The 15,300-nt window shown below is 37.2% G+C and overlaps 2 protein-coding genes across 2 annotated transcripts in view; one reads left to right on the top strand and one right to left on the bottom strand.

Annotated features, from left to right (window-relative positions):
- slc36a1 (solute carrier family 36 member 1) overlaps positions 1-12,037 on the bottom strand; it is a 34,804-nt gene extending 22,767 nt beyond the window's left edge. Inside the window, exons 1-11 of the mRNA XM_058397755.1 lie at positions 11,856-12,037; positions 9,619-9,727; positions 9,261-9,381; positions 9,079-9,169; positions 8,802-8,890; positions 6,718-6,807; positions 5,544-5,628; positions 4,631-4,849; positions 1,996-2,094; positions 1,716-1,882; positions 622-791 (exon numbers count right to left, since the gene is read on the bottom strand). Of these exons, the coding sequence (XP_058253738.1) occupies positions 622-791; positions 1,716-1,882; positions 1,996-2,094; positions 4,631-4,849; positions 5,544-5,628; positions 6,718-6,807; positions 8,802-8,890; positions 9,079-9,169; positions 9,261-9,381; positions 9,619-9,646 (1,159 nt within the window). The 5' untranslated portion in view covers positions 9,647-9,727; positions 11,856-12,037. The remainder of the gene's footprint in view (positions 1-621; positions 792-1,715; positions 1,883-1,995; positions 2,095-4,630; positions 4,850-5,543; positions 5,629-6,717; positions 6,808-8,801; positions 8,891-9,078; positions 9,170-9,260; positions 9,382-9,618; positions 9,728-11,855) is intronic.
- Positions 12,038-12,831: 794 nt separating this feature from the next.
- atox1 (antioxidant 1 copper chaperone) lies at positions 12,832-14,167 on the top strand. The gene is made up of 3 exons (XM_058396384.1): positions 12,832-13,046; positions 13,261-13,333; positions 13,590-14,167. Exons 1-3 carry the CDS (start codon positions 13,041-13,043, stop codon positions 13,712-13,714), a joined length of 204 nt encoding a protein of 67 aa, XP_058252367.1. The 5' UTR covers positions 12,832-13,040; the 3' UTR covers positions 13,715-14,167.
- The last annotated feature ends 1,133 nt before the right edge of the window (positions 14,168-15,300 follow it).

The raw sequence follows: 15,300 nt of genomic DNA on the forward strand, positions 1-15,300 counted from the left end.
AAATATAAATATATAGATTTTACATGTAAACTGACCAGGCATAACATTATGACCACCTGCCTAATATCGTGTTGGTCCACACTTTTGCTGCCAAAACAGCTCTGACCCCTCGAGGCATGGACTCCATTAGATCCCTGAAGGTGTGCTGTGTTATCTGGCACCAAGATGTTAGCAGCAGATCCTTTAAGCCTTGTAAGTGGCAAGGCCCCACCTCGAAACCACCTCGAAGACTAAAAGGATACTTACAGGACTTAAAGGACACTTTTGATAGATACTGACCACTGCAGACCAGGAACACCCCACAACAGCTGCACTTTTGGAGATGCTCTGATCCAGTCATCTAGCCATCACAATTTGGCCCTTGTCAGACTCGCTCAAATCCTTACGCTTGCCCATTTTTTCTGTTTCTAACACATCAACTTTGAGGACAAAATGCTGCCTAATATATCCCAGCCACTAATAGGTGCCATGATGAGGAGATAATCAGTGTTATTCACTTCACCTTTCAGTGCATATAATGTTATGGCTGATCGATGCCTGACCCCATATCATAGTTATGGGGTTTTATGAGGTGGGAATGTGCTAAACCTTTTGATATGTGTTCTTTGTATTTCAACTTACATGTTAGGAGGACAAGGCCCACACGGATGCTGAGGTCCACGAGCAGCGCCAACCTGGGTCTGACCTGCGCCACTGCCGGGGGAATCAGGATTTCAGCTGGCACGTAGAACTGTAGAGCATATGTAATGAAGATCCCAAACGAGTACAGCAACTTCACGGTCTGGTACATCCTACAGAAGCACACACACACAAAACAACAGATCCAGAAAATTGGGTTCAGTAAATCACAAAGCAAAAGTGCCACCAACCAAAACCTGGTAGCATATGGCACATGCCTTCTATTGCACATACTGATCTATTCATTAGTCAACACTGTTGGGAGCTGTCGATTAATCAGTGCAGTGGAAAAAACAGTGGATGTAGTGGTTTAAAAAAAATGCAGGCAGAGAGGATAGAAAGCAGGCTAATAAAAATATTCAAAAATATTTCAGACTAGATGAAGTATAAAGTATATGATTTCATGAAACGTAGAGAAATGAGAAACTCCATCCAAATTCATTAAAGTTTTAACATGGAGTCGATCATGTTGAAGTTATCAGCTGTTCAGCGATGGAGACGAGTGCAAATCTGTTCGTGGAAAAAACATCTTCATCATTGCCTGTTAAGAGCAGCACATAGATCCAATTAAGAGGTGCGACAGTATCCTGAGCCACATGCTGAGGTTTTGCAATAGCTATTCTGACCAGCTCCATTCTCAGCGACCCGCTCAAGCCTCTTGCTGGCAACCTGGCTGGAGAGACCCTGAGAGCAGCCTCCTGCCTACGCTGTCGAACTCGATTACAGAGAGCAGCAGTTGGCGCACTCCTGCAAATTGAATTGATCAAACAGTCTAAATGGGTTTGCCTTCAACACCTGAAAACTCACTCAGCTGACGGCGCTTTCCTTGTCCTTGCCATACAACATAATACAATGTACACTAGATTAAAATACAAAGATCACACTTCATCAGCAGTCAACTGAATCTTTTTCATTTCAGCATGTGAGAAATGAAACATCGATGGGACACGTGACTGCGACTGCGAGTCTCTGAAGGTCTAGAGAGAGAGCAGATGGAAGACTGGGGAAAAAAATGCCGACGTATGCATGAATCTCACCAGCAGTCGGGTAAGTTGAGTGTGATGCTGCCCTCTACGTGCTCGCCGAAACAGATGTACCCGATGGTCCCGAGGGAGATGTACAGCATGGTGACGATACCCATTCCAGAGTATAGCACTTTGCTGAAGTTCTGTGGTTTCTGCATTTTGTTCTCTAATGGCAGGACCTGTGGGTTTACATGTCAGACTATTAACCTTTAAAACAAAACATGCTACGTTTCTTGGTGGAATAACTCTAACACGATAATGGATTAAAAGCTAGAAAATAATCAACACTCACCACACCAATTCCTTCAAATGCAAATATAGCAGTTCCAAAGAATAAAGCGTAGTCAACAGCTTTTCCAACCAAAGGAAGGTTAATAGGGTGTGGGATATGCTGTGGAAAATAAATAAATAAATAAATAAATAAATAAATAAATAAATAAATAAATAAAAAACACTGACAAAGCTATTCAGGAAAGTACATGAATAGTACATTAGAAGAGTGGATTCTAAATAGAGACTTTTACTTTTAAGAAAATAGAGACTTCTGTCAAATAAATCAGTGCTAGATTCACAGTAGCTCACTTGTAGCCCCAAGCAGAGTTTCACAAGCAGGCAGAAAGATAGCACTGAGAAAAACAAACCTTCATTGCAACGCCTGAAAGGCAACAAAACGGGACACACTGTGACAGAAATCATTCCTTTCTTTTTTCACATTATGTAATGTGAAACCCGTGAGGCTTATTCCCCCCATTTAGAGCTTATCGGCTAACAGAATGCAGAAGAACGTGGAATCTCCTTGCCTGCTGAAGAACAATAGGGTCACTTTTTTCACCTCCTGGGCTAAGTCTATGCAATTATGGTCTTTGCTTTGTCGCATGCAAGAGTCAAACCTTCACATCTGAGCCACCTGAATACCGAACAAGGAGAAAAGGTCGGCGGTGTGTTGCAGCATGTTGTAGCGAGGAGGTGTCTACTGCCTTTGAATCTCAATAAGGCAGAAAATGTCTGTGCTGCAAAATTGCTTCTGGTCGTTCACTAAGAAATCAACCATGGCAGAAAAAAAAAATCATACAGATTACTTCAGAGAGAACGGCTTCACTAACAATCAAGAAGCAGAAGTCGTCTGAGAGGATTGGCATGAACACACTCGCTACTAGATGTTTTACTACCACTGACCCTAGTTTTACTGTTATTGCGACATTTTATTTACATGCTAAATTGCTCGAAAATGCAATAAAATAAATGCTGGATGTAGCTAATATTCAGTATGCAAATAATATGTTTATTTATACAACAGTTAGTTGTATCTGAGTTCATTTGATTGGTCAAGTGGCCTTCCATGAGTGCTTTTGTTTAATATAAACACTGAGATGTTTCATGGGTGTCTCATTTCCCATCCCTGTTTGTACATGGTGAACAGAAATGATACACACAGTGAAACATCTCAGTCTTGTAATACTAAATATAAAGTATTCCACTTCCTACTTATAGAGCGCTGCAGGAATGGGTCCTAAAATTCACGAGTTAACATTTTTGCACTTCAGGTTCCATCGTTCTGAAGTTTTTTTGAATGGGTTTTTGGATAAATGCTTGAAATAAGGTCTGTGGTCATCACAAGCTGAAGATATTTTCACATTTTGTTCTATGACAAAATACATCAGTAATACCCAACTTGTAATTTTTGAAAAATTTTGCGTGTCGTGAAAAAGGCAATTGCTAAAAAGTGGCTAAAGTGTGGACTACAGAGGCGGATGAGGAGATTTAACGTGAACTAGAAACCTCGCTGCTCTTGCAAACTATTCAAACTTTTCATTCATTTAGATTTGTCCACGAAAAGAGTGGATTTTTTTCAGACAAATAAAGATTGAAAGCATTTTAGAGAATTAGTGGTGCTCATACCGTCATGTGACTGTGGTGCAATTCGTCTATAGCCCATTTCACTTCTGACGATTATATTAAGGCTTCAAAATTCCTAAAAGTTGTGTCATGAGCAAAAAGTGTACAAAACTTATAAAGTCTAAGTCTGAGAAAATCCAAGTCTACAAAAATACATCACCCCAGTGCTCTATTACAGTTGTGTTAGTGACATCATGATCCATTAGGGGAGCAATAATATACAAAACATTTGGCCATATTGTGTCAGTATAACCGCACTCTTGCTACTGTGAGATTGCTTAATTATACTACAGAGCTGGTGAATTGTTGAATCTAATTGCTCAGAGGGTGTTGATTGGTTTTTTTAACAGCACCTCTGATAACAGAGGCAGCTGCAGTTCGAATCACAGGTTTAATTAATGCTCATTAACAGCTCATTCACAGAAACTTCCATCCACATAATCTAAAGCTAATTAAAAACTAATAGAAACATGTAACCTAGCAAAGAAAAGTGAAGAATTGTTGATTATGGTGACACAGAGGTTCACAAAGCCTTCATGACTTTTTGTGCTTTCTGAGGTAAACTACATATTTTTGTCTGATTAATTAAGTGTAAACATGTAAAAAAATACAATGCTGTTTATTAATAAATCGATCATTTCCTGTTTTTGGAAAATATTCAATCCCTGTGCTCACACAGCATCATATTCTGATCCATTATTAATTCTTTACATTTATAAATATTAAATATATTTATTGTAATCCAAAAACAAGACCATTAAAGCGAGCAAAAAACTGTAATATAATCAAATCATTAGTTCAGAAAATGTTTACTGCTGTAAGTAAGTAATTCAAGCAGTATAAAAAAAATATCAATGTCATATTATAGGCTTTTATAGTGAACAAACATTGAATTGATTTATATTCACTATAAAACACACAGGAAAAGCATCTCAAAGCTTTTGAAAGTGTGATGATAGCTGGTGTATATTACATCACTATTATAAGCTTGAAAGGTCTGTGTGTGTCTGTGTGTGTGTGTGTGTGTTTACCGTTAGGCAGTAGTAGTAGATGAGCACCAAGCTGAAACACATGACCATGTTGGCTATGAAGGAGAAAGGGGCCAGGAACTTAAGGTTACGAGTGAACACCAGTGCGATGATGAAGGGGAGGAAGATAACCATGTAGATGCGGGAATCAAAGCTGGGAACAATAACTGCTGTCTGATTGGTGTCACAGTTCATCGTGGTCCCATTAGCTGCCTCGATTACCTAACCGAAATATGGACTCGTGAATTTTTGCATTTAAAACAAATACACTGATTGTGTGCATATAAAAGTAATATATTCAAAAGTTAAAAATCAAAAGTAGATTGTTGACTAGCCTTGTCCTTTAAGAAAAACTAGAAGGTAAACAAAACAGCTCTGGCGCCATCTTGTGGTAAGAAAACAAAAATAACAACCATGAAACTCAACATAGCCTTTAATATAAACTTAATGTGGGGGCATACTTCATAATGCTCAAATAATGAGATAAATGCACTTCATCTAATTGGAAGAAAAATTATTAAATTAATTAAATTATGTAATATACCATTGTACATTATTACACTGTTAAATTTATACTGTAGACGTTATATGCACTAGTTATCTAAACGCAACTGCACAAGCCTGTGGGTTCTTTTTGGATATTACTGCATTAAAAATAAACAAATAAAAAATAACACAACATCAGCATGACTATGGCTACTGAGGCTCTACATCCGCAATCTTCAGTATGGTTGCAGGTTTTCATTCCAACCAAGCAGGAGCCACACCTATTGAAAGCTAAGATCAACTGATTGAACAGGTGGAATCAGATCTGGATCCTGTGTGACTGGAATAACAATCTGCACACACATACTGGCTCTCTTTAGATAAGAATGGACACCCTTGGTGTAGAAAGCAAACTTGAAAAGTCCCTCACCTGTTTGACATTTTCGCTCAGGAATACGAAGTAGACGCAGCAGAAGCCCAGCTGAGTGATGATCAGGAAGAAATTCACCAAATGTCTGTAGCAACCAGAAACAATGTCAGATGTGTTTGTGTACTTTGCCAAATTTAGCCAAGATTCGCATTTTAAAGTCATTTCTAAAAGTCTTTCTAAATGTAAAATGTCTGCTAAACCTTTCTAAGATCAGTATCAAATTCCTGACAATACCATGCATCCACAGCATACTTTTGAATTGATTTTTGGATTGACTTTTTTAACCAGCTCCTGCGAACGATCACATCTAATCTCACCCACTCTCTCAGCTATATTTGTTTGCACCAGTTTTCTAAGAAAAGTCATTGGCTCCATTTCCAAATCATGAACAGGACCTGATGACAATAATACGCTGCTATATTAATGAATATGGTCTCTCTCTTCACACCTGACCAACCACTCCAGGCCCTGATACACACGTCTGAGTGAAAGTACATTGTAAGATACATCATTCAGATGAATCCATTTAAAATCAAGTCATCAACTGTTTTCTATGTGTGATTAAAGGTGAATAGAGGTGTGCTCTGGTCTCAACAGTCTTTATTTTTGCACCCATTCACAACAGGACTAAATTCCATTGCAAATTTATTAGAATATTCTGCTTGTTATTATCATTCATACAAAATGATAAGTAGAACATAACTGCTGGAAGTTGTGTGTCTGATCATTTAGTTCTACTTTAAACATTCATTTAATAAACAATCAATCATTTATTCATCTTCATGGTTGAGGTGGATTCACAATCCACACACATTCACATTAAACCTAAATCTGCACATGTAATCTAGTTATCCATATTTTTCCTATTTTCCTATTAACTTGAACTACTTAGGTTTTTAAGTAGGTATTGTTGCATGGGTTTGAAGATTTGGCGATGTAGGTAAGTCTGAGACAGATGTCTATCACCCCTTACTCTTGTAGATCAAGTGTAAAAACAATGCATTGGACACCAAACATGTCTTCACTGATCCACTACAATTGGGCCATATGGGAAATTGATATTACATTTTATTATTACACACAAGAAACAAATAGAATATTAGAGGACATTTACCACCATTAAATATTTTCATATATCTTGCTTAAAATATAAAATAGATGCATAATCACCCACCTCCCCCATACAGAATGCCTTCTTAACCAAGACACATTCTCCATCCCATATTCCACTGCATCCCCATAGGACAGAAATGGCTTCCCTAACCTGGCAAAGGAATTAGCAAGACAAAAGTTAGTTTTCATTTGAGGATTTGTATAAATTACTCAAAACACAGATGTTTTAAATATTTCAATCATACTTGTTGAACTTGAGCGAATGACAAGTACAAAGAATTATTATTATTATTATTATTATATACATTTTAGACATAGTAAGCTGCTTTGGATTTCAGTGAAATTTTAAAGATGAATTCAGAGGCTAAATTAGGAGTTACTTCCTTTCTAGTAATGTCCATGTTCAGTATTGAATTTCTTTGTCATGAAACACTTCACAGTGGTGGATACTGAGGCATATGAAATTAGATAATCATGACTTTAAGAATTTAGTTTTTCATAAGTTTTTCTGTTTTCTGCTTTTATCTAGCCTACTAGGGCCAATATATTTGTAGAAAAGTACCAAAAAAAGCAAACTGGTTAGTTTTTTTTCCGCACAAATGTTTCCATCTTCTAAGTAAATGGTGATATCAAACGCATTTCTGCTCTCAGTGATGCCCCAACTGCTTGTTCATAAAGGTCTAAAATTTGAAGGTGTTATCTTAAACCAATAAAATTCTTTGTAAGGTTATCCAACAGAGGTAAACAGGTGTCTCACATTGAAAGCCAACAGTGTCCTGACTAATTTTATATCAGACTTTCAGTAATAAAAAATAATTCATTTGTTTATACTGATCAAACTTTCCATTATGCTGGGAAGATGACTGGTTAAAAGGGTTAATTTAGTCAAATTTTAGACGATAAATATAAGTGATGGGAATTAGTCAGACATTGATTTGCTCCTTTCACTTCTCATCTCTTCAGATACATTTTATTTTTTACTTGTATATTTTTCCATGAGCTAGCTGTTCTGCTTGACTGCCTTTACCACAAACTGCTTTATGGCTGTGGAGCTTCACTGTGACGATCCTGCATCCATATCCACCGAGATCACAGACAAATCAACTCTTATGATGGTTATTAAACCTCCAGACACACGCTACTTAACACAAAGCTCAACTCTTGGCATAAAACACGGCCATAAAAATCAAACAAGCCATATCGATTCACTGCTGCTCCTGCGTTTCAGTCCGTTATCAGCCCTGACAGTGACATACTGGAACATTCCTAATGATTCTCACACTCAGAGATAGGACTTAGTAAACATGTGTCTTATCTTTAGGTCAATAAAATGCTTTTCCTAAATGATCAAACGACACAAAATAAACTGAACATGACAAAGCTAACGATTTGCTTGCACTTGATGTCAACAGGATTCTCCAAACTCATACGTGAAGTACAACTATCTCTCAGGAAAAACCGCTGATCACTGCACTAGTCAATCATGTGACCATGTACTGAGCAGTGGTTTGTCTAGACCTAAATAGCCTTTCTCGCTCTCTTTTCTTTTGAATAACGAGCCAGTGTTTCTCTTCCTGACATTTCACTCAGAATAGGTTTAGTTTTTAGCACAGTTGCCTATTCCTGAACCAGATTTTTTGCACAGAATATGCTGCGCTAAAATTGTGTACAATTGCACACATCTGAATTGAATTATATTCATACTATTATTAATATTATATTCATAATACTGTATTCGTAGTCACATTTTTATCTGTATTCATATACTATATTTTTATATTTTCTATATATTTTCCCCTTTACTACCTGTCCAATTATATTCTTTTAGTTCAGTTCAATTTTTTTATTGTCATTTTATTACTAGCCTATATTTATTCTATTCTCGACAGGAAAAAAAAGGATTTCACTGCATGTCTATATGATTTTGTATGTGACCAATAAAACTTGAATTTGTTCAAGCCACTATTTCTATTACAATATTTTATGTACATTTTGTTTATATTAACCTACATTTCACACAAGAAATGTGAAGTGCAGATTAATTTGCAAGTGTTATTTTAATATTGAGACATGTGACTTAATAAACAAGTTCAACAAGCAACTACAAAACAGTAAGCAGCCGTTTTGGCCAGGAGACAGTCTTACTTTGCGCTTAGATGATGTGAACATTTCACAAGCATCTGCATGCAATGTACAGCCACGATGCCCATCACCAGCAGACTCAGAGGGCCCATCTGACAAGAACAATTTAAAGAGATTTGCATCGGATTATTATCCATTTATTATATTATATTATTGGTTTCCAACATTATGATTACTGTCTGAAATGGTTATGCATTGATTACGTAAATAATCTTTGTTTACTGATGATGAAAACACATCTATTAATGTCACCAAGTCGAGGTGATTTGTGGTTTCCTACCAGAAGTCCTGCGTGCTTCACAGCTAGAGGCAAGCCGAGCAGCCCCGTACCGATGTTTCCTTTCAGTAAATGAATTAACGTCTGAAAGAAACTGCAAAGAGGACAAATAGGACCTTAGATGGGTGATCCACGAGGAACTGTCTAACTGTAAACACAAGAATAATAAGTGGAAAATGTCTTACGAGGATCCAGCTCTGCCACCAATCCGCTCGTACTCGCTCTGCCTGCGGGAAGGACTGTTCGGGTGGATGGGTTCATCGTCGTTATCTCCTGGGCTCTGGTTTATTTGATTAAACACTGGGCCTATTGTCAGGATACAAAAATGCATAACTAAAAATTTAATTTCCTGATGCGCACATCTAGTTGTATGATTTCTAGATGAAAAACAAATTGATATTCACAATTAAATTAGGTTTGAAGTAAAACACATCAAAGCAAGTAGTCACAAATAACCACATTAAACACTAAAAAAAAGCAAAACAAAAACAAAACAAGCCCAAAATTCAGCGTCTGTTAAAAATAGGCCGACTCTGTCCTTACCGTCCTGATAGTTGATATCCGAAGCCATGGCTGAGCTGCTTGGCTGCGCTTTCCTCAGACTGTCTCACCACTTTGCAGCTTCACTGTGGAGATCCTGCGTCCACGCTCGCTGAGATCAAAGATAAATCAAATATGATTATTTTTTTATTGAGCCATCTGCTACACAGACACAGCACACGTCCCCTCGGTTGAGTGTCAGTACACATAACATTTGCTGAAAGGACAAAAGACTACTGTGTGTGAGACATGCAGCAATTGTATAGCAATTGTTTTGCCCTTTCTAACTTTGATCTAGATGATAATCATGTACATAGTGCATCATCATCATCGTCATCATCATCAGTCACTGAAGCAAATTTGACTTCTATAAAAATGAGCAAAAATCTCCAAAATACAAATTCTTAAAGCAGCATTCATTCATTTATTTTTATTTAGATTATCTTTTAAAAAGATACTCAAAACTCATTTGTGTTCCCAATTTTTGCAGTGTCCAGTGGCCCGGTCTAAAAAAAAATCTGTTCACTGACTAATAACATATCACCAAACCTTCTTAACTGAAAGAATTAATTTATCAGCATTTATCTGAAAAGGTACATAACCACTCACGAAAGACATGAACTTATATCACCTACAAGACAGATAAACTGACTGCAATTCATTCCCCAAACATGATGAACTCCATGTTTACTGATTTATTGAATTGTTATTACATGTCTCAAAGCTACAAAATAGTGTGAAGAAAAAAAATCTATATACTTCGCCTATTACTGTGAAACCCCTAAAAAGGTTTCTGGAAAGAGAGATTCATGGTTTTCAATGTCAAATATTTAGCTTGCTAATAAAGAATTTCACAAGATCATCACATTTTAGAAATGTATCCTTGCCTTTCTTTTATTGCTCTATTTGTCTTCCAAGTGCATTAACCAATACCTCAATTCAATTAGGATCAACAAGATGATTTTTATTTAGAAAATCTTTTCAAAATGTATATGCCTGGCCAAATTAAGACTTTATCAGGTCAGTTCCGGGCTGTGGACTGTTTGTTTAATACCCTTATTCTGTCTGAATATGATACTCATATCAACCGTTACGGCGGTTTACAAGCTTTTGTTTCCAAATTCTGGATAACTACAAGCAGTGGGTTTAACACCAAGTTTGTTGAATTATGTGTCACTAATAGATCAAATCCCATCTGATCCATGTTAGAATCTGCGCTTCTACGCAGTGAAGCTGAGTCTAATCATGTCTAATGATTCTGACACTCAACCCACCATACAAATATTCACCAGTATTCATATGACAGTGGGTTGGGTCCATGGTGGTCCAGCGTCAGAATCTTTTGCTCTCACCACCGCAGCCTGGGTTCAATTCCCAGGCTGGGAACCAATTCAGACACTGAGGGGCTCAGCGTTGGTCCCAAGGAAGGGCTTCGGGTATAAAACCCGTGCCAAATGAAATATAGGTGGATTTGCTGTGGTGACAAAGGACAACAGCAACATTCATATGACAGTGGGTCGGATCAAAATACTTGACAAATCTGATCCGATCTACTATTTCAGAAGAGAAAAAGCTGTTATTGAGGCATGAATGGATTGGTACTTCCTTAAATCAACTGGAGGCAATTTAATCACGTGCAATTAATTTGCTGCATTATATGATAATCATAATACACAATCATGTCTTGCTTTGTGAGTGTGTAAAAGGCGTACCTGAACGATTACACTGTGCAAATGACACTAAAAAATAACGGCTTTAAATATGTTCTTGCTTAACCTGGGATGTTATGCAACACTTAAAAACGATGAGATTTTGTGAGAAGTACTGGTCTCACATCAGCACAAGGAGAAACTGCTGATCATTGTGGTCTGCTGAGATAGCATATAAACAGCAGTTTCTTCCCAGACTGGAAAATGAATGTTTTTAAGAAAAAAATTACTCTTAATGAGGAATGAGGAAACCAATGCTTTCTGTACAATTAAAACAACAATCAGATCACTGACCTGCATATGGTTCAAATTTATATTTCACAACATCTACCATCTAGAGTTAATATATTAACATTATCAGGGTTTGAATAAGTTCTCACAATATTGAGTCACGTGTAATCGATGTGATCCTTCACATTTCCGTAAAAAAACGTAAACATATGTTTCGGATCAGTATTATCTTGAATGAAGCAGTAAACACGCCGGCCGGATCTTACTGTCTCTAAACTGCATTTATTATATCAGACTTACCACAAGGCCGAGAGCAGCTGTAGTCCAATCTTATTATCTAACTACCTTAAAATATTACTGAAACATTTTCAATTGTTAATCAGACACTGTTTCATTAGAACCCTGAATTCTGATCATCTCACTCCACTACGAGCCCTTGTCTTTTCCCCCCCTGTTATTCTGTTCCCTGTTCTGTGGACGGTCACATGATCTACTCCGGTCAGCTGGTACATCTCCCAGGGAGCGTCTGTGTAAAACCTGTCAGCTAGTTCAGCGTGCGGAGACCTCAAACTGCTTGCGATTGAACTTTTTAACAAATCGATGAGGTCTGAGTTGTGGAGCCAAACTGATTAGACAAGTAGTGATCTTTAGAATCATTTGAGCTCGGAAGTGTTTTGGATAATAATTCATTATTTTCAAGACAGTGTACGCTAGTGACATCTTGTGGCCTGAAAGAGGAATTGCAGATATTAATCTACATTTGCAGTGCAGCTGGTTTTGGACAGTAAACAATAAAAAGCTAATGCAACCGTGTAATGCTGCATAAAGAATAAAAAAAAATATACAACTCATATAACATTTCTAGCATTCAGTGCATGGATTTATAGTGAATCATTTTTTGTTCAACCGGCTCGAGACCACCTCTTAGTACTTCAAATTGAGTGTGGGCTTTGTGAAATTGTTTAGGTTCTTGTTTAGAGAAATTGAAAGTGAAATTGTTTAGATTCTTGTTTATAAGGTTCTTATTACACAACCAAACCACTGCTTCCGCTATACTTTGCGCTGATGTGAACCGAGTTATAAAACAGTCGTGTGGCTGTGTCTCTGGGAAAACGCTGCTTCGAACGTCATTGGTCACGTGCTTATGGCAGAACGACTCAAGCAACCTTTTTTTTCACACGGTATAAATGATAACTATAGAACAGTGCATGCGAATACCCATAAATCAATCAATGCATGGCTTAAAATATCCAAAATGACCGTTCAATAATACTTAAACAATCAGCTTAATAACATTCCTTCGACCGAAACAGGTTCGTAAACACTTTAGAAAAGTTGTGGGAATTTAACGATGATCCCTAAGTCACACGGCTACATTCTGTTCAAAGTGACAGAGTTTGCTATTATTCAGTGGTGTGGTTCACCGGTGTAACAAATTGCCGACTTTATTTTTTCCCTTAAAACGCAGTTAACGCTTATCGGATCATGGCTGTAAGTATGCGTTTTTATCTCTGAATGACAATTTTACCAAAGTTTATTATTGTCTTGATCAGTAGTTAATTTCCATATTGCATTTTGATCATTTAGCAGCTAGCTACTGTGGGTAGTTTCTATGTAACTCCAGACTGTTGAACTCGACTCAGAGTCGACTCAGTATTTCTACTGTTCTAAATAATCTTTTCTTTCCTTTTCCTTTTATTCACAGACCCACGAGTTTTTTGTGGATATGACATGTGAGGGATGCTCTGGAGCAGTGACTCGGGTCCTTAAGAAAATAGGTATTGTGTCTACGTTAAAGCAAAATAGGCAATTGACCTATTTTTTAGCCCATATAAGACAACATTGAACTAACTGTGTCCATATTGTAGCTAATGATTGTTCTGTAAAGCCATTTGTCCATTAAATGTCATGAAGATGCAGCAGGTTTTATCTATGAGTTGTTGTTTTTTTTTGCTTCAGTTTAGTTAATATAGCAGTTTGCACTATACAGTTCATTCCTGCGCATATGCAAATGTGTTTTTTTCTCATCAACAGATGTGAAGTTTGACATTGATCTTCCTAACAAGAAGGTCTTCATCGAGTCGGACAAAGACACAGAAGTCCTGCTGGAAACCCTGAAGAAAACCGGCAAAACTGTCACGTACATCGGTCCTAAATAGACCAGATGTTAAACATTAACTGTCCGTATGGAACAACGTGTTCCTGTCACCATCCATTAGTAATCCTTCTGTCTGTTTGATTAATATTTGTCATTTTGGTTTTTTTTTTTTAACATTCACATGTTAAAGTTGCACATCTTCTATATTTCCACATTTTCAGACCTATTCATTCGTAATAGTTGTTTTGGAGACACGAGCGAAGCTGGTTGTATGTGAAATTAGTCGTACGCTGATTAACAGAAATATTAATCTCTAATGCAAAATAGTTGTAATGTAACTGCTCTATATATTGGTGTATTATATCTGTTCATTATGTAAACATATATTGCTACTGCATTGTGTAATATCTTTGACTATGACTCTTGGACTTCTGCTTGTTCAACATATACTATTATTACATGTAGCCTGAAAATGTCGGTAATGTATTAAACAGCTAAACACATACATTTTAAATGCTTTACATTGGCTTTTCTTTCATTTTGCTGCTCATTTTAGCAGTATTTTTTTTGGAGATGTTTGTAGATGAGATTTCAGACACAACAAACTATCCAGTGTTCTTAGTTTAATCTTAAACCATTTTTTAATTGATTCGTATCAAACTCCAGCAAAGTATTAGTTATCAGATATCTCGATAGTGCAGTGGGTTACTGTTATAGTCTAGCACCCTCAATGTAATGAACAGTAAACCCTCAGCGAATACAGTATAAGAAATCTAGTAGATTCAATATTGTCTATTTGCTGAGTCTCAGAAGCTTATGCATGTTATAGGATAAATATAATTACCCACAACTTTCCAGTGGGGGGCAATATTACACTTTCATTACAGAAAACCACACTTGGGGTGGGAAATTGGTATAACCTTGTATTTGCTGCTTGGATAAAGTAAAAAACAAAGGTAAAGCCTTTTCTATTTTATATATTGACAGTTTATTGTAATGCAGTACAATGGACCACACCCAAAAACCTAGTCAATTCGGTCATTTGTTTGTGGAAAAAAAACATTAGACTTATGTCTAAGGTGACATGGCTGGTGCTGGCAAGCCCTGACCTCCATCTGGGTTTACTGGCTCGATGCTGGAAGAGCCTTCCACAAACCCTAATGCCACTGACACCAGTGAGGCATAGACAAGAGTAGCACAACAGATGTAAAAAGCCCAGCCAAGGAATTTGGACATCTCAGGCATCTGTTCCTCGACGGACACTATGAAGGCGATGAGAGCACTGACACAAAAGGCAACTGAGGAAATAGAAACATTTCAGTCAGTATATCACATGAAATAGTATACTAATTTCATGAGATAATGATCACACAAGCCACAGACACATGGTGGTGCCATGCGGTGTCTGAATGTTAACCTATGTATGGTTCAAACACAACAGGATGTGGTTGTACAAGAAAATAATCCATTTCAAATTTGCTGTCATAAAGGTATCTCATTACACCCACTTCAGAGTGAAACAGAAAGATCATCTGCCATGTGGAAACTAATCAGCTGTACATAGACACCATCTAGGATTGTTATTTTCTTTTATTAGGCAACAGATGTTGCTAGGTGTGGGAGGAATTCAGCAATGCAACCTGAATT

Source organism: Hemibagrus wyckioides, linkage group LG08 (assembly GCF_019097595.1).
Source record: "Hemibagrus wyckioides isolate EC202008001 linkage group LG08, SWU_Hwy_1.0, whole genome shotgun sequence".
Classification (NCBI taxonomy): domain Eukaryota; kingdom Metazoa; phylum Chordata; class Actinopteri; order Siluriformes; family Bagridae; genus Hemibagrus; species Hemibagrus wyckioides.